This window comes from Ambystoma mexicanum, chromosome 7p, assembly GCF_040938575.1.
Source record: "Ambystoma mexicanum isolate Mex_15411 chromosome 7p, UKY_AmexF1_1, whole genome shotgun sequence".
Lineage (NCBI taxonomy): Eukaryota > Metazoa > Chordata > Amphibia > Caudata > Ambystomatidae > Ambystoma > Ambystoma mexicanum.
This window is the reverse complement of record NC_090939.1, coordinates 896,417,540-896,436,486: the sequence shown is the minus strand read 5'-3', so window position 1 is coordinate 896,436,486 and position 18,947 is coordinate 896,417,540. Positions and strand designations below refer to the sequence as shown.

Below are 18,947 nucleotides of genomic sequence, written 5' to 3'. Positions count from 1 at the left end.
CCCCCACTTCCATAAAAAGGAAAGCAGGCAACAAATAAAGTTTAAAAACAAGAGGAAAATGCACTCTGCGGCGGAAGTTCCGCCCCTCAAAGGGGAAGTACTCACGTCGCAGGGAAAGCACCGCAGAGAGGGACAGCAGGTAAGTGTGCAGCCGCAGGTAAGATTAAGGGGTAGGGGGAGTGAAGAGTGGGGGGATATAGGGTGGCAGTGATGTACGTTATTATTCTGTGCCGTACATTTTCAAATTCGTAATTTTAGCATTCAACATTTTTGGCTACGAAATAATCACGTAGATCCCAGTGGAGAGCTCAAATTCGCATATAAATCAGTGGTGTTAAAGATTTACCCTTTAGCAACTTTCCCTCCATTAACATCAATGGAACCCTAAGCTCTTTCGTCAAGTCTTGAGCTGCAGTCCGACTTTGGAGGCAAGTAAAACCTGTTTGCATGACATACCTTGCCCAATTCATTTAATTTGAGGATACAAGCCCCTAAGATTACCAATGTAAGGTAACTGCGTCCTATTTCGTGATTTCTGTGTTTTTAATGTAGCACACAAAGTGCTGCAGGGGTACCCCTTTTTGCTTTGATTCCTGTAACATCTTTTTGGCCTTTCGGGTGTGCCTAGGGAAGGCTGGAGGCAGTGATTCACATTTTACTTATTTTCTCAGTGCACTCCCAGGCACCTTTATTTTTTATAGCATAATGCCATTTCGAGTACCATATATTCAAAATGGCCATGCCATACAGGATATGCCCAGTGCTTAAGCCATCTTGTTTTTTGACCTTATTTCTGCACTTGCAGGTCCAGAAAAGCCATATAAAAAGGTATACACTTGTGTGATCCAGCTTGGATTATCAGACACAGAGATTTATGTATCTGATATGGCAGTAATGATGGGTTGGAATCGTCTTGTCCCAATCAACATCAATGGCAGAGCATGTCTGTTGTTGGGCAGACGTGGGGTTCTAGTCGGTCGTCAAACAGTGCAGGTTCCTATCATTGGTATGTGGGGAAACGTCCAGCTAGACTTGAAGAGGGGCACCATGCAGCTGATCCTCAAGATTGTACACTGGAACCAAGACCCGAAGAAGAAGAGGCCACGCTGAAAACCGAGAGACTTTTGCTAAGGACAATCAGCATTGTCACGGCCATATCCCGGTGAATCCCTGCTGTGATCACAGAAGCCCCCTTGTTGGTGCTTTGGCCCTCAGACAGTGGAACCAACTTGTCCCAACGCCTGTACAAGAGGTCTGCCATCAAATGATGTGTGAAGTGTCCCAAATCCAGCTTGTGAGCTGCCCTTCTTCTGCCAATGCCTCTACTGCACTAGTCGCCTTCCCAAGCTGAAGCTAGGCACTCTGCTGGTTGCCGACTTGTGGCGTCTCTCCTGGAGTCAAATCTTAACTGCTGCCATTATTCCCACCTGCTGACTCCCAACTGGAGTTTTTTCACTGGTGGACCTGCTTCTGTTGTGTTCTGGAGGTCTCTTTGCATCATGGGACCTAATGTGGCTGGTGTCCCGAGTGGTCTGGCCAGTCCAGCTGTGAGTCTGTCAGACCTGTCCCATAACCGGAGATCGAAGCAGCTGCACAGCCGGAAACTAATCCTGACACCATCATCAGACACTGCACCCGCGACCCCCCCCCTCCGACCCCTATCCTCCAGTGACAGGACCATGGCAGAAGTAAATGCTCTCAGTGACCGAGTACCACAACGGTAGCACATCAGAAAATCAGAGTAAGATGTGCAAGTGTACTTACCTATTTCTGTGCCCACTTTCTGCCATAGGTATTGTATGGGTGCAAAACACAATCCCTAAAACGCTTGCCTGCCTGTGATCAGTGGAGGTCCAGCCAAGGATGCTTCCCCCCCATAGTTTCCCCTTCTGTGGTGTGATGTTTACTTACCTTCTAAATCCAGAAGTGCTTTAAAAATACATTATTTTACCAACGTGCTGGCTTTACCAAACTTTTGAGACTTCCTAGCAAACGTGTCAATTTGACTATGTTAAGGCACTGGGCCTACTTACTTGATAGAGAAGTACTGCTGAAATTAGGTGCCTGCCTTACACTTCTGAGCATGGACGTATGGTTTATGTTTTAATGCGTTGTCTTTTTCACTTTACTTGCTACTGTTTCATTGGTTAACTTAAGTGAACTACTTTTAATGTGTTAATGTCAAGTGTACGAAATATCACCTTGGGCTAACCAACTGTGAACATAATTGTTGTGTGATATATATGCTTTCCTTGAGTTTTACCTGCTTAATGTTTTTTGGCCTAACAAATTAATATATTTTCATACTTCTGTTTGGACTCGCAATTATTGACTATTTCTATATCTGGTTATTTGTACTTTAACACCAGCCCCATAGCTCCCGAAGTCTGCCTAACTGCTCAGGTAATATCACTAAAATTGATTTTGGATAGACTAAGTGTCAATAACCGTGGTCATAGAGCAGGTTGGCCTGACAGAACCTGCCCAGGGGGAAAGTTCTGAAAATTCATCTTAACAGGGTTCGATAAGAGTTTCAAACTTGTTACCTTGTTGGCACCCTTTCTTCAAGCTCCATGCTTTCCTTTTATGTGGCTTTGAATTGTAATATTTTAAATATTTCATGAAAAATGGCAGACTTGCAAGCTCTCACTAAAACACAGGCCAAGGTGAAAGAAGAATTCAAAAAGTTTTATACAATAGGTTATACACAAATTACAATATTGTTAAATAAATTGGTACAAATATCGAATGAAATACATTGCATTTACAAATATAAAAAATATTCCATACCAATTTTCTTCTTTGTGTGCTTGAAATGCTCTCAGAAAAGATGTGAGTTGTCAAGAGAAATATCAAGTAAGCGTAGACTTCGCCATCTTTGCGACTCCATTTTCAAAAGATCACAATAATACACAAAAGCTCAATAAGTCAGGCATTGTATCAACAAAGTAAAACGACAGGTGCTGACGAGCAAAGATAGAGGGATTAAAAACAACGAAGTCCCTTAGAAATGCTGGACGAGATCATTAATGAATGTGGGAAGGACTTAAAACGTTATAATATAAGCATTTCATTCAGAAATGCTAAGGACTTGGATGGTAATGCCATTAGCACTAAAAGGGGTAATGTCTAATTTGACTAGGTAAAGTTTGATGTTGACAATGAGAATGAGAATTCTTTGACAGGAACACGCACTGCGCTGCAATACATTTTTGTGCTCAGTAAATCATTGCTGGACCATCTTTTTTGCTACAAAAGACTATGTAACAGTAAACAAGTACTGGTAAAATATAGATGATACATTACTCACCGTAATCGTATTTCTGATGCTTGTATCTGATTAGATTCACATGCTATGCATAGGCGGACATCTAGTACAAGCTGCAGAGTATTACAGTGGTTGTTTTTGAAACTCGAAAAGTGATGTCGACCGGGCGTGCCAGTAATGCTATCCCTAGTGTGACGTCCACTGTACCCATGGTCCACGCATCGAGGTCCCTCAGATTGTTTTGTTTCTGGCATGAGGTGCATGAAGTGTAGCTTGAATACAGGTGTATCCAAGCAGATAAATATCAGAGAAGCTCATAACATCTATTCACCTTCTCTTAGGGGAGGAAGGGTGGGCGCATGTGAATCTAAGCAGATACAAGCATTAGAAATACGATTACAGTGAGTAATGTATCCGTTCTGAGGCTTGTGGAATCTGCTTAGATCATATGCTATGCATAGATTAGCGAGCAGCGTATGGAGAAGGTGGTGGGTCGCAAGAAGGTTCAGCGGCAAATAGATGGTTTAAAACTACTTGTCCCACCTGTGTATCTGCTTTGGAATGAGTGTCAATGCAGTAGTGCTGAGTGAAAGTGTGTACTGCGCTCCAAGTAGCTGCTTTGCAAATGCTGTCTAAGGGGACATTTTCGATAAAAGCCAGAGTAGCTCCTGTGCTCCTTGTGGAGTGAGCTCTTGGCGTGAAAGGCAGTGTCTTTTTTGATAATGAATAGCACAGTTGTATGCATCTGACTATCCATCTGGAAATGGCATTTTTGGAAATGCAGTCTCCTTCTCTGCCTGGTGCTATGGAGACAAACAGTTGGTCTGTTTTCCTAAGCGGCCTGGTCTTGTTTACGTAGTAAAGGAACGCCTTCCTTACATCTAGTGTGTGGAGTTTTACCTCCGCTGAGCTAGTTTGGTTCTGGAAGAAAGCCAGTAGCTCAATGGATAGGTCCACTTGGAATTTGGAAATTAACTTGGGAGAGAACCTAGGATGTGTACGTAAAACCAGTTTGTCTTTGTGTATGACAAAGAAAGGGTCCTGCACGGACAATGCTCGCAATTCACCAACCGTTCTTATGGAAGTAATAGCCACAAAGAAGGCAGTCTTGTAAGTCAGGTGTTTAAGACTTGACTTATTCATAGGCTTGAACGGGGGCCCCCCATGAGCTTTGCGGGTACTACATGGATATCCCATCCTGGCAGCGGGTTTGAAAACGGAGGGTGAAGTCTCTTTACCCCCTCCATGAATGCCTTGATGACCAGCACCTTCCACCATGATACTTTATTTTGGGAGGTGGTGTAGGCCGACAAGGCCGCCAGGTCGATCTTAAAAGAGTTGAATGCTAACCCTGAGTCTAGCAAGTGGAGCATATCATTTAGAATGTGGGATGAGGTACATTATATGGGGTTAATTTGTTTGGACTAGCACCAAATTACAAATCACCTCCACTTGTCAAAATAACAGGGTCTAGTATTAGGGTTTCATGCTTCCTTTAGGATATCCATACACGTCTGTGGTAGGTTAAGATGTCCGAACTCTAGGACTTCAGGAGCCATGCTGCCAAGTTCATTGAGTGAGGTTGAGGGTTCACTGTTAATCCCCCCGTGCTGAGTGAGTAGATTGGTCAGGCACGAGAGCTTGATGGGATCGCATATCGCCAGTTTGCGCATGGATACCAAGGTTGTCTTGCCCACATAGGAGCAACTAGGAGGAGCGTCACTTGTTCCTTGTGGATCTTGTTGACCACCTTGTTCAAGAGAGGAGTCTGGGGGGGGGGTAAGCAAATTTCCCTGACCAGTTCATCCATAGGGCATTCCCCTTGGAGCCTGGCTGGGGGAACCTGGATGCAAATTCTGTGCATTGACTGTTTTTGCTTGTGGCGAATAGGTCTATTGTGGGGAAACCCCACCGAGAGAAGAGGTGTTCGACAACGCCTTCGTGTAGTCTCCGTTCGTGTTCCTCTGGAAGGGGATCTCTGCTCAGAGAGTTTGCTAGAGAGTTGAGTTCCCCTGGAACATGTTGGGCTGATAGGTACATCTTCTGTTTGAGTGGCCATTTCCAAATTTGTTGGGCAAGCCTGGACAGATTTTGTGAACAAGTGCTCCCCTGTTTGTTTATGTAAAACATTGCAGTTGTGCTGTCTGTAAGGACCTGCACTGACTGGTTTGATAGGAGGTGTTTGAATACTGCTAGAAGTTCCAGCAGATTGATGTGGTTCTGAGCAACCTTGCGAGATCAGAGACCCTGAGCTGTGTGGTGAAGGTAGTGAGCTCCACACCCTGTTAAGGAGGCATCGGTTGTGACGACAGCCTGAACCCTCTGGGTCGTAGAAGGGTTTTCCTTTCGTTAGATTCTCTCTCGTCAACCAGCGAAGATTCTGTACTAGTGTTGGCAAAACGACCACCAGATCATCCCACTGACCACTTGCCTGAGGCCACTATTTCGCCAACCACTCCTGCATGGGTCGCATGCGCAGGCGCGCGTGGGGAACCAGGTAAATGTAAGTCGCCATCATGCCTAGCAAGCACACTGCTTTGTGCACCCTTATTAGGCGACCGGCTTGATATTGACGAATTTGCAGCAACAAATTTCTAATTCTTTCCTCTGACGGAAAGGCCAACCCCTCTTGAGTATTTAGGACAGCTCTGAGGAAGTGGTTGGAGGTGCTTGGCACGATGCTTGACTTTCTCGTTGATGGAGACGCCCAATTGAAAGAGGAGGATGATGGTTCTTTGGATGTTTTGTCTGCAAATTAGGGGGGACTCCCCTGTAATGAGCCAGTCATTCAGGTAAGGGTACACTGGGATTGCCTCCCTGCGCAGGTGCGCTGCAACCACCGCCAGTACCTTGGTGAATACCCTTAGAGCGGAGGCTATTCCGAAGGGCAGCACCCTGAATTGGTAGTGCTGGTTCATTATCTTCAAACGCAATAATCTTCTGTGCGCTGGGAACTTTGAAATATGAAAATAGCAATCTTTCATATCCAGTGTTGCCATGTAATCCCCCTTTTTTAGTAGGGGATTACTTCTTGTAGCGTAGTCATGCAGAACCTTTATGGCTTGACATACTTGTTTGCAGGGCGCAAATCTAATACTGGGCGTACTGTGAGATCTTTCTTTGGCACAAGGAAGTAGGTTGAATAGATACCCTTGTTTACCCGATTTGCCGGGATGACCTCTATGGCATCCTTTGCTAGCAGAGTTGCGATCTCCTCGAGGAGGAGTTACTGATGTTGCTGCGAGTGTACTCTGTCCTGGAGGATGGTCATGGGGGCGCTGTAGTAACTCTATGCAGTAGCCTCCGGACAGCAACCATCTGTCCGAGGTGATCCCCTCCCATGCGTGGGAGAAGTTAGTAATGCGCCGCCCTACTGGGGAAGCATGGGAGGAGACCTGAACCGGAAATTCACTGTTTGGTAGGTGGTGTACCACCTCTAGCGGGACAGCCTCTTCCCCGCCTACGTCCCCTGCGCTGCCCTCTTGGGTTGCCCTGGGAAGATTGTGACTGGTAATTTCCCCACGATGAGCCCTGGTTTTGGCCCCGAAAGTGGTGACAATTACTGTTTCCCCTCTGTCCCAAGGGTTTGTTAGTGAGTTGACCAAGGGATTTTAAAGGTGTCGTACTCATCCTTCGCCATTTTTAGTGCATCTTCGACAGCTTTGCCGAACAATACTTTCGACCGGCATGTCTATCAGGGTAGCCTGAGTTTCTGGCTTGAATCCTGACTGTCTTAACAATGCATGCCTCTTAATGATCGTAACTTCAGCGATTATTCTACCAGCATTATCAGCCGCGTCGAAGTTGGTCTTCAGGAGACAGTCCGACACTGTCCTCCCCTCAGCTGCTACTTGCGCTAATTGGGACGTTAAAGGCTCAGGTGCGGAGGAAAGCAATAAAGATACTTCCTCCCACTTATGGCAATTATAACTTGCTAAGAGGGTGGCACTATTGGCTATCCTAGCCTGATAAGCCACAGATGAAGCGCCTTTCCTCCCTAGACCATAGATTCTTTTGCTTTCCTTATCTGGAGGAGCCTCTGAGGAAGCAAGTGGGGTTCCCGCTCTCTTTCTAGTGGTGGTAACAACCAGGGAATCTGGCTTTAGTTGGCCCTTGATATATAAAGGGTCAGAGGGAGCAGCGCAAAATAATTTTTCAACAAATGGATTTACTGCACGTGTGAGGTTCACGGTCTGCAAGGAAGGCAGAATTCTGCGCTGGACTGATTTTAGTAAAGGAGTGGATTGAGTCACTGCCCTTTGGTCTCCCAGGATCTGCTCTGCGAAATAACTGTCCTGTTGCACTTCCTGTGCATCTATCTGGAAGTGCTCAGCAGCCTTAGCCAACACCTCATTAAGGAGAGGTTGGTTATCGACTGGAGAATTATTAACAGGAGGGTCTTTAGGAATTGGGGAATCTTAAGTGTAAGCTTCTGCCTCATCTTCAGCTTCCTGGTCCTCATCATCCCCGTCCTAATCAGGGTCTGCAGCCTGTACCTCCTCGAATTGAGGGTCAGGTTCTTCATGCTAAGAACTTGGGTCATAAGGCTCTACTACAAAGGAGTCTATTATTAAGACCTGAAAGGGAGCATCAGGGCGTGCCCTCTTCGGAGGGGGGGTGAGAAGACAAAGGAGTGGCCCTAGAACCAGAAGGAGCCAAGGTGGGAGGGGTGGTTTTATAACTCGGAAACTAGTTTGGATCCTTTTCATAAAAATCTGCCAAAAATGTCATCCTCTTCATTATTCTGTCTGTCTATGTCCTTAGAGCTCCAGTCCTTGGAGCTTGGTACAGTCACAGACAGAGTTAAGGGCCATGTCCTCATCTGTGGGAGGTATAACCTTGGTCTTGGGGGCTGACTGAGGTTCTTTTGGTTTCTTAGCAGCCTTGTCCTCCCTTTGCTTCTCTTTAGAAGTGTGGGTATCTTTGGATGACTTTTTCAGGTGTTTACCCCCTCCCCCATGGTTAGAGGTGGTCTTACTAGACTTCTTGGGGCCTTCCGCTTGGTCTGACGCATCACGTCGACTTTCAGAGGCGTGATCTGACAAGGAGCGTCAGTTTTCGGGTGTAGGGTTAGACGCGCAGCGTCTAGTTTCGGTAGTGGGTCGAGACATGGTATCGTCGTCAGATGACCAGGTCTCAGTGGTGGTTTGAGGGACGACACCTTTTCCGTCCTCGGAGAGGTGGGCCTGGTCATGAGGCGACTGCGATCGAGAATGCCCAGAGGACAAGGATTCGGTGGACCGCTCTCTAGGTGCCGACCGTTGCTGATCGCTCGACATGCGTGTCGAGTCTCGGCTGGGGCTAATGTGCTTGGTGGTGGATGTACGTGTTGCGCTTTTGCCGTCGGATGTGGTCCCCACAACGTGGCCGCCAGCCAGTCCTATGGGGTCGGGGGTCTGCGCCTGGGTAGCTGAAGCTGCCCTGTTGCCCTCGCCGTCCGATTAGGCGGCGTTGCTGCCATCGCTGAATGTTCCCTCTACCGCCATGGCCTCGATTTGCCTGGCGTAGTGGGCCCAGCGCTTAGTGGAGCGGTCCTTTAGGGTTTTAGGCTTAAATAGTCAGCAGGCCCGACAAGATGCCTCAAAGTGGTCCCGAGGGAGACACAAATTACAAACAGTATGTTTATCTACCCAGGGAAACTTCTTGTTACATTTGGGGCAGAATTTAAACAGAGTACTCTCCATAAGGTCAAGGTATGGCAGCGGGGCTACTGACTGGGCAGAGGTGGCCTTCCAAGGCCTGGGGTCTGTAGCAGCAGTCTTCAACGGAAGTCTCTTCGATCATCACTGGCGTTGTTTTTCGACGTTCAGTGAATAAAGGATAGGAAGAGATCTAACAGTAAATGAAATATAGATAAGACTGTACGCCGAAAGGAACTCCGCACACATGCGTCCGACTAGTATGGCGGAAAAAAACAATCTGAGCGACCTACACGCGTGAGGGATCATGGGTACAGGGGACATCACACTAGGGATAGGGATAGTATTACTGGCACGCCCTATTCAACGTCCCTTTTCGAGTTTTGAAAACAACAACTGTAATACTCTGCAGCTTCCACTAGATGTCGTCCTATGTACAGTTAATAATCCACTTCGAGATGGCACCTTTAGAGACGCGATCCCCCTCTCTGCCTGTAGCTACGGAGACAAACAGTTGATCTGTTTTTCTTAGCGGTCTGGTCTTATTTACATAGTAGAGGACCGCCCTACGCACATCTAGGGTGTGTAGTTTCACCTCTGCTGAGCTTTGCGGGTTCTGGAAGAAAGCCGGAAGCTCGATGGACTGGTTTACATGGAATTTAGATATAAACTTAGGTGAGAACCTAGGGTGTGTGCGTAAAACCAGTTTGTCTTTATGGACAGTAAAGAAGGGATCCTGCACTGACGGAGCCTGAATTTCACTGACCCTTCTTATAGAAGTAATAGCTACTAAGAAGGCCGTTTTATAAATCAGGTGTTTGAGACTGCTTTTATGCATGGGACCCCTCCCATGGGTGGTGGGTTTGAAATAGGAGGGTGAAGTCTCTTTACTCCTTCCATGAAGGCTTTAACTACTGGTACTTTCCACCACAAGACCTTGTTATGGGAAGTGGTGTATGCTGACAGGGCTGCCAGGTGTACTTTCATTGAGTTAAAAACCAATCCTGCGTCTAGCAGGTGGAGCATGTATGTAACAATAGTGGAAGGAGTGCAATCAACTGGGTTGATTTGTCTACTCTGGCACCAGATAACGAATCTCTTCCACTTGTCAAAGTAACAGTGCCTTGTGTTTGGTTTCCTAGATTCCTTTAGGATGTCCATACACCTCTGTGGTAAATTGAGATGTCCAAACTCTATGACCTCAGGAGCCATGCTGCCAGGTTCATTGAGTTGGGTTGCTGATGCACTGTTTGGCCTTGGTGCTGGGACAGTAGGTTGTACCAGGCTGGAAGTTTGATGGGCTCGCATACCGCCATCCTGCGTAGGTGTGGGAACCACGGTTGTCTTGCCCACATGGGAGCAACTAGGACGAGCGTCATTGACCCTCTGTTCATCTTGTTCACCACCTTCCTGATGAGGAGTTGGTGGAAAAGCGTACGCAAACATCCCTGACCAGTTCATCCACAGGGCGTTCCCTTGGGAGTCTGGTTGGGGGAACCTGGATGCAAATCCTGGGCATTGTTTGTTTTCGCTTGTGGCGAATAGGTCTATAGTGGGGGAACCCCACTGAGAGAAGATATTTTCTACGACCTCTCTGTGTAGAACCCATTCGTGTTCCTCTGGGAGGGAGTCTCTGCTCAGAGCATCCGCTAGGGAATTGAGCTCCCCTGGAACATGTTGTGATGACAGGAAGATGTTCCGTCTGAGTGCCCATATTCAGATTTTCTGGGCAAGCTTGGACAGATTTGGCGAACGAGTCCCTCCTTGCTTGTTCAGGTAGAACATGGCTGTTGTGCTGTCCATCCAGATCTGCACTGACAGGTTTAGTAGGTGGGGCTCGAATGCTTGAAGCGCTCTGAATACTGCCAGAAGCTCTAGCAGGTTGATGTGGTTCTTGGCCACTGAGGGAGACCAGAGACCCTGAGCTGTGTGGTGGAGATGGTGAGCTCCCCACCCCGTCAGACATGCATCGGCAGTGACTACTGCCTGTACTTTGGGATCGTAAAAGGGTTTTCCCTGTGCAAGATTCTCTCTTGTCCACCAGTGAAGGCTTTGTACTTGTGTTGGCGAAACGACCAATAGATCGTCCCACTGACCACTTGCCTGAGACCACTGTTTCGCCAACCATTCCTGCATGGGACGCATGCGCAGGCGCACGTGGGGGACCAGGTAAATACATGACGCCATCATGCCCAGTAAACGCATTGCTTTGCGTACCGTTATTTGGTGACCGGACTGATATTGCGGAATTTGCAGTAGTATATTCCGAATTCTTTTCCTCTGAAGGAAATGTCAACCCCTCTTGAGTATCTAGGATTGCTCCTAGAAACTGTTTGGAGGTCAGGCTTGACTTTTTCTCATTGATTGAGAAGCCTAATTTGTGGAGGAGGTTGATAGTCCTTTGAATGTTTGTCCTGCAAATTACTGGCGTTTCCCCCATTATGAGCCAGTCGTCCAGATAAGGGTACACCGAGATTGCCTCCCTGCGTAGGTGTGCAGCCGCCACCGCCAGCACCTTGGTGAATACCCTTGGTGCCAAAGCTATCCCGAAGGGCAGTACCTTGAATTGGTAGTGCCGACTGTCCACCTTGAAGCGCAAGTACCTTCTGTGCGCTGGGAACATGGAAATATGAAAATAGGCATCTTTCATATCCAAGGTTGCCATGTAATCCCCCTTTTTTAGGAGGGGGGATTACCTCTTGTAGCGTAGTCATACGAAACTTTTGGGGCTTGACATACTTGTTGGCAGGCCGTAAGTCCAATACTAGGCGCATTGACAAATCTTTCTTAGGCACAAGGAAGTAAGTTGAATAAATACCCTTGTTTACCTGGTGTCCCGGGACGAGTTCTATCATGTCCTTTTCTAGCAGAATGGCCATCTCCTCGAGGAGAAACTTCTGATGTTCTAAAGAGTGTACTCTCTGTCGTGGAGGATGGTTCCGGGGACGCTGCAATAGTTCTATACAGTACCCTGTGGATACTGTTGACAGCACCCATCTGTCTGATGTGATCCCTTCCCAAGCCTGGGTGAAGTTGGAAATGCTTCCCCCTACTGGGGTTGCGTGAGAAGGGACCCTGAACTGAGCGTCACTGCTTTGGTGGAGGCGTGCCGCCTCCTTTGCTGGGGCTGCCTCTGCCTTTACCACGACCTCTCCTATTACCCCTGCCGTAACCCTGGGTAGACTGTTGGCTGTTGTTCCACTGTGTACCCTGCCCCTGGGAATAGTTAGATCCTCTCTGGGAATTTTGGCCACGTGGGCGACGAAAATTACTATTCCCTCTCTGGTTAGGGGGTTTATTGGTTAACTGGCCAAGGGAATTGAGTGTCTCGTATTCGTCCTTGGAATTCTTCAGTGCGTCCTCGACCGCCTTACCAAACAACAGATCGGCTTCCACCGGTTTGTCCAACAATGATGCCTGGGTTTCTGCCTTAAAACCAGACTGCCGTAACCACGCATGTCTCTTGATAACAGTGCCTTCTGCTATCAATCTGCCTGCGTTGTCCGCGGCGTCGAAAGTTGCTTTTAATATGCAACCAGACACGGCTCTCCCTTCTGCCGAGATCCGAGCCAACTGGCCCTTTAATGGTTCAGGAGCAGAGGCTATGAGTGCCGCGACTTTTTCCCACTGATGGCAGTTGTAGCTGGCCAACAGGGTGGTGGAGTTTGCATCCTTGCCCGATAGGCGGACGTTGAGGCTACTTTCCTGCCAAAACCATATAGTTTTTTGCTCTCCTTGTCTGGAGGAGCTTCAGACGATGACAAGGGTGTTCCAGCCCTCTTACGAGTGTTAGTGACAACTAGGGAGTCTGGCTTCAGATGTCCTCTTATATAGAGAGGGTCAGACTGGGCTGCCCTGAAAGGTTTTTCAACCCTGGGATTGACTGCTCTGGTGAGGTTCGGGTTCACCAGGGACGGGTCTATTCTTCGCTGAATGGACTTAAGGATAGGGATGGTCTGGGCAACAGGCCTCCTTTCTCCCACTAACTCCTCGGCGAAGTCCCTCTCCTCCTGGACACCGTGGGTGTCAATATGTAAATGTTCTGCTGCACGTGCGAGAACCTCGTTTAGGAGGGGTTGGTTATCGACAGGGGAGTCGGTAACCGGGGCTTCGTTTTCTACCGGGGAATCTACTCTGTAGGTTTCAGGGTCTTCCTCTTCCTCTTCTTGATCCTCATCATCCCCATAGTAGCCCGTCCCGGTTTGCTCTTCTACCATGCCAAATTCTTGGTCCTCACCAAAGGAAGCCTCTCCTTGATACAGTGAGTATGGTCTTGAGTATGGTAGTACCTCGAAGGGGTCTGTAGACCTCATCGGTGTCTCAAACCGGGGCTTCTTACTCGGGGGGGATAGGATCGTTAGAGCCTGAGGGCGTCGCCCCTTGTGGATCATACGAAAGGAAATGGTCTGGATTTTTATTGTAAAAGTTAGCCAAAGAAGACATGACCCTATCTATGTCTTCACTCAACCACTTTTTGGAACTGGGAATGACTCTCTCAGCAAGTCTCGGAGATTTATCTTGAGTAGATTTGCTGGTTTTAGACACATCAGCAGAGCTGGTCTTGTCTGTCTGTTTAGGGGGAATGGCGTGTTTTACCCCCTCCCCATGAGTGGAAAAGTGTTTTCCCTGTCCTTTTGTGGCTCCGGAGGTTTTCGACGCCTGGCGTCGAGGATCGGGGGTAGAGTCCCTGTCCTTCGAGCGTGGGGCCGCGCTGATCTTGTCTGCGGGCTCCGACTCCTGGAGCGCGGCCTGTGGGTGGAAGTCGTCTTCGTCCTCCGATGATCGAACTTCTGTTAGCCTAGGGAGCGAGGCACTCTTGGCAACAGTGGATGATTGCCTGGAGTCATGCGGCGATCTCGATCGAGAACGCCCAGAGGACACCGAATCGGACCATTGTGTTTGTGCCTCTTTCAAAGAACTCGACGTCGTCGAGTCTTGGTTGGACTTCGTGTGTTTAGTGTGTGAAGCGCTTGTGTCGCCGGGGGTCTTCCCCCATAGCCGCCCTGCCGGACGACCTTCCGAGGTCGGGGACCTGCGCTCAGCTGTCTTTCGACGCCGTAATGCCCTCGCCGTCCAAAAGTACGGCGTTGCTGCCATCGCTGAAGGCGCCCTCCGCTGCCATGGCCGCCTGCCTGGCGTGGTGGGCCCAACGCTTCGTCGAACGGTCCTTAAGTGTCTTAGGTTTAAACCTACTACACGCTCTGCAGTTCGCTTCGGGGTGGTCCCTCGGCAAGCAGAGATTGCACGTGGCGTGCCTGTCGACCCAAGGGTATTTGCGATTGCACTTGGGGCAGAATTGAAAAGGGGTACCCTCCATACGCACCTTGAGGCAGCGGGCTGTTAAGTGTAGGAAATGTATAAGGTGTACCTATATACCAAGAGTGTAGAGTATGTCCAACCCCCCACTCTCCCTACTTGCAGGGCCGAGGCCAGAGGCCTTCCAAGGCCCGGGCCGAGGCCAGAGGCCTTCCGAGGCCCAAATCCGTCGTGCAGCAGCAGACGGTCGATTTCATCTCCAGCCGGCGTCGAGTGTTGAAGTTCGACGTTGGGACGGGGAAGGATGTAAATAATTTAATATTTTAGCAAAAAGTATGGCTAAGGCCAGGGGACTCCGCAAAATGCTTCCGACCAGTATGGCGGAAAAAAACAATCTGAGGATCCTAGACGCGCGAGGGATCTTGGGTACAGTGGACGTCACACTAGGGATAGTATTACTGGCACGCCCTGTGTCGACGCCCATTTTTGAGTTTCGAAAAACAAACTAATACTCCGCAGCTTCCACTAGATGTCGGCCCATGCACAGCATGTGATCTAAGCAGATTCCACAAGCCTCAGATATATATATATATATATATATATATATATAGGATACATTACTCACCGTAATCGTATTTCTGATGCTTGTATCTGCTTAAATTCACATGCTGTGCATAGGCCGACATCTAGTGGAAGCTGCGGAGTATTACAGTTTGTTTTTCGAAACTCGAAAATGGGCGTCGACACAGGCGTGCCAGTAATACTATCCCTAGTGTGACGTCCACTGTACCCAAGATCCCTCACGCGTCTGGGATCCTCAGATTGTATTTTTTCTGGCATGAGGAAGCATGAGGAGTAGCGTGAGTACAGATAATCCAAGCAGATAGACAGAAAGGTAAGACTACAAGCAATCATGCACCTTCTCTCGGAGGGGAGGAAGGGTGGGTCGCATGTAAATCTAAGCAGATACAAGCATTAGAAATACGATTACGGTGAGTAATGTATCCCTTCTGAGGCTTGTGGAATCTGCTTAGATCACATGCTGTGCATAGATTAGGGAGCAGTACCCGAAGAAGGAGGTGGGATGTGAGAAGGGTCATGAGCAAACAGGTGTCTTAGAACCGCTTGTCCCACTTGTGTATCTGTCTTGGAATGAGTGTCAATGCAGTAATGCTGAGTAAAAGTGTGAATAGAGCTCCAAGTAGCTGCTTTGCAAATGGTGTCGAGGGGAACATTTGCAATGAAAGCCAGAGTGGCCCCAATGCCTCTAGTAGAATGGGCCCTTGGCGTAAAAGGCAGAGTTTTTTCAGAAAGACAGTAACACAGCTGTATACAGTTGATAATCCACTTCTAGATCGCGCCTTTAGAGACGCGATCCCCCTCTCTGCCTGTAGCTACGGAGACAAACAGTTGATCTGTTTTCCTTAGCGGTCTGGTTTTATTTACATAGTAGAGGACCGCCCTACGCACATCAAGGGTGTGTAGTTTCACCTCAGCTGAGCTTTGCGGGTTCTGGAAGAAAGCCGGAAGCTCGATGGACTGGTTTACATGGAATTTAGATATAAATTTAGGTGAGAACCTAGGGTGTGTGCGTAAAACCAGTTTGTCTTTGTGGATAGTAAAGAAAGGATCCTGCACTGACAGAGCCTGAATTTCACTGACCCTTCTTATAGAGGTAATGGCTACTAAGAAGGCCGTTTTATAAGTCAGGTGTTTGAGACTACTTTTATGCATGGGTTCGAAAGGGGGGCCCCATGAGCTTAGCTAGCACCACATTGAGGTCCCAGCCTGGCGGTGGGTTCGAAATAGGAGGGTGAAGTCTCTTTACTCCTTCCATGAAGGCTTTAACTACTGGTACTTTCCACCACGATACTTTGTTATGGGATGTGGTGTAAGCCGAGAGGGCTGCCAGGTGTACTTTCAGAGAGTTAAAAACCAAACCTGCGTCCAGCAGGTGGAGCATGTATGTTACAACGTTGGAAGGAGTGCAATCAACTGGGTTGATTTGTTTATTCTGGCACCAAATAACGAATCTCTTCCACTTGTCAAAGTAACAGTGCCTTGTGTTTGGTTTCCTGGATTCTTTTAGGATGTCCATACACCTCTGTGGTAAATTGAGATGGCCAAACTCTATGACCTCAGGAGCCATGCTGCCAGGTTCATTGAGTTGGGTTCCTGGTGCACTGTTTGACCTTGTTGCTGGGACAGTAGGTTGTACCAGGCTGGGAGTTTGATGGGCTCGCACACCGCCATCCTGCGTAGGTGTGGAAACCATGGTTGTCTCGCCCACATGGGAGCAACTAGGATGAGCGTCATCGATTCCTTGTTCATCTTGTACACCACCTTCATGATGAGAGGAGTTGGTGGAAAAGCGTACGCAAACATCCCTGACCAGTTCATCCACAGGGCGTTCCCTTGGGAGTCTGGCTGGGGGAACCTGGATGCAAATCCTGGGCATTGTTTGTTTTCGCTTGTGGCGAATAGGTCTATAGTGGGGAAACCCCACTGAGAGAAGAGATCTTCTACGATATCTCTGTGAAGGACCCATTCGTGTTCTTCTGGGAGGGAGTCTCTGCTTAGGGCATCCGCTAGGGAATTGAGCTCCCCTGGAACATGTTGTGATGACAGGAAGATGTTCCGTCTGAGTGCCCATATCCAGATTTTCTGGGCAAGCTTGGACAGATTTGGCGAACGAGTCCCTCCTTGTTTGTTCAGATAGAACATGGCTGTCGTGCTGTCCGTCCGGATCTGCACCGACAAGTTTAGCAGATGGGGCTCGAACGCCCGAAGCGCTCGGAATACTGCCAGAAGCTCTAGCAGGTTGATGTGGTTCTTGGCTACTGAGTGAGACCAGAGACCCTGAGCTGTGTGGTGGAGATGGTGAGCTCCCCACCCAGTCAGGCATGCATCTGTAGTCACCACTGCCTGTACTTCGGGATCGTAAAAGGGTTTTCCCCTTGCGAGATTCTCTCTTGTCCACCAGTGTAAGCTCTGTACGAGTGTTGGCGAAACGACCACTAGATCGTCCCACTGACCACTTGCCTGAGACCACTGTTTCGCCAACCATTCCTGCATGGGACGCATGCGCAGACGCGCGTGGGGGACCAGGTAAATGCATGACGCCATCATGCCCAGTAACCGCATTGCTTTGCGTACCGTTATTTGTTTACCTGACTGATAATGTGGAATTTGCAGTAGTATATTCCGAATTCTCTCTTCCGAAGGGAAGGTCAACCCTTTTTGAGTATCTAGGATTGCTCCTAGGAACTGTTTTGAGGTGCTTGGCACCAGACTTGACTTCTTCTCGTTGATAGAGAAGCCTAATTCGTGGAGGAGGTCGATAGTCCTCTGAATGTTTGACCTGCAAATTCCTGGGGTTTCCCCCGTTATGAGCCAGTCGTCCAGATAAGGGTACACTGGGATTGCCTCCCTGCGTAGGTGTGCAGCTGCCACCGCCAGTACCTTGGTGAATACCCTTGGTGCTGAAGCTATCCCGAAGGGCAGTACCTTGAATTGGTAGTGGCGACTGTCCACTTTGAAGCGCAAGTATTTTCTGTGCGCTGGGAGCATGGAAATATGAAAATAAGCATCTTTCATATCCAAGGTTGCCATGTAATCCCCCTTTTTTAGGAGGGGGATTACCTCTTGTAGCGTGGTCATACGGAATTTTTGGGGCTTGACATACTTGTTGGCAGGCCGTAAGTCCAATACTGGGCGCTTTGTCAAATCTTTCTTTGGCACAAGGAAGTAAGTTGAATAGACACCCTTGTTTACCTGGTGTCCTGGGACGAGTTCTATCGCGTCCTTTTCTAGCAGAATGGCGATCTCCTCGAGAAGGATCTTCTGATGTTCTAAGGAGTGTATTCTTTGTCGTGGAGGGTGGTTCCGGGGACGCTGCAGTAATTCTATACAATATCCTGTGGACACTGTTGACAGCACCCATCTGTCTGAGGTGATCCCTTCCCAAGCCTGGGTGAAGTTGGAAATGCGTCCCCCTACTGGGGTTGCGTGAGAAGGGACCCTGAACTGAGCGTCACTGCTTTGGTGGAGGCGTGCCACCTCCCTTGTTGGGGCTGCCTCTGCCTCTTCCACGACCTCTCTTGTTACCCCTGCCGTAACTTTGGGTAGACTGCTGGTTGTTGTTCCATTGTGTACCCTGTCCTTGGGCATAGTTGCCTCTTTGTGAATTTTGGCCGCGTGGGCGACGAAAATTACTGTTCCCCCTCTGGTTAGGGGGTTTGTTGGTAAGCTGGCCAAGGGATTTGAGAGTCTCGTACTCGTCCTTGGCATTTTTAAGTGCGTCTTCGACCGCTTTCCCAAACAATAGATCGGGTTCCACTGGCTTGTCTATTAATGAAGCCTGGGTTTCTGTTTTGAACCCCGACTGCCGTAACCACGCATGTCTTTTGATAACAGTACCTTCTGCTATCAATCTTCCTGCGTTGTCCGCGGCGTCGAAAGTTGCTTTTAATATGCAACCAGACACGGCTCTCCCTTCTGCCGAGATCCGAGCCAACTGGCCCTTTAATGGTTCAGGAGCAGAGGCTATGAGCGCCGCGACCTCGTCCCATTGAGGGCAGTTGTAACTTGCCAACAGGGTGGTGGAGTTTGCAATCCTTGCTTGGTAGGCGGACGTTGAGGCTACCTTCCTGCCAAACCCGTACAGTCTTTTGCTCTCCTTGTCGGGAGGAGCTTCTGACGACGATAAGGGTGTCCCAGCCCTCTTCCGAGTGTTGGTAACCACTAGGGAGTCTAGTTTAAGATGTCCTCTTATATAAAGAGGG

At 48.6% G+C, this 18,947-nt stretch overlaps 1 protein-coding gene across 3 annotated transcripts in view; it reads right to left on the bottom strand.

The window, feature by feature from the left end:
- The window catches only part of PCID2 (PCI domain containing 2), a 640,141-nt gene that overhangs the window by 388,617 nt on the left and 232,577 nt on the right, over positions 1-18,947 (bottom strand). For all 3 annotated transcript variants that reach the window (XM_069637154.1, XM_069637152.1, XM_069637153.1), the window contains exon 6: positions 2,791-2,832. In XM_069637154.1, coding sequence (XP_069493255.1) covers positions 2,791-2,832 — 42 coding nt within the window. The remainder of the gene's footprint in view (positions 1-2,790; positions 2,833-18,947) is intronic.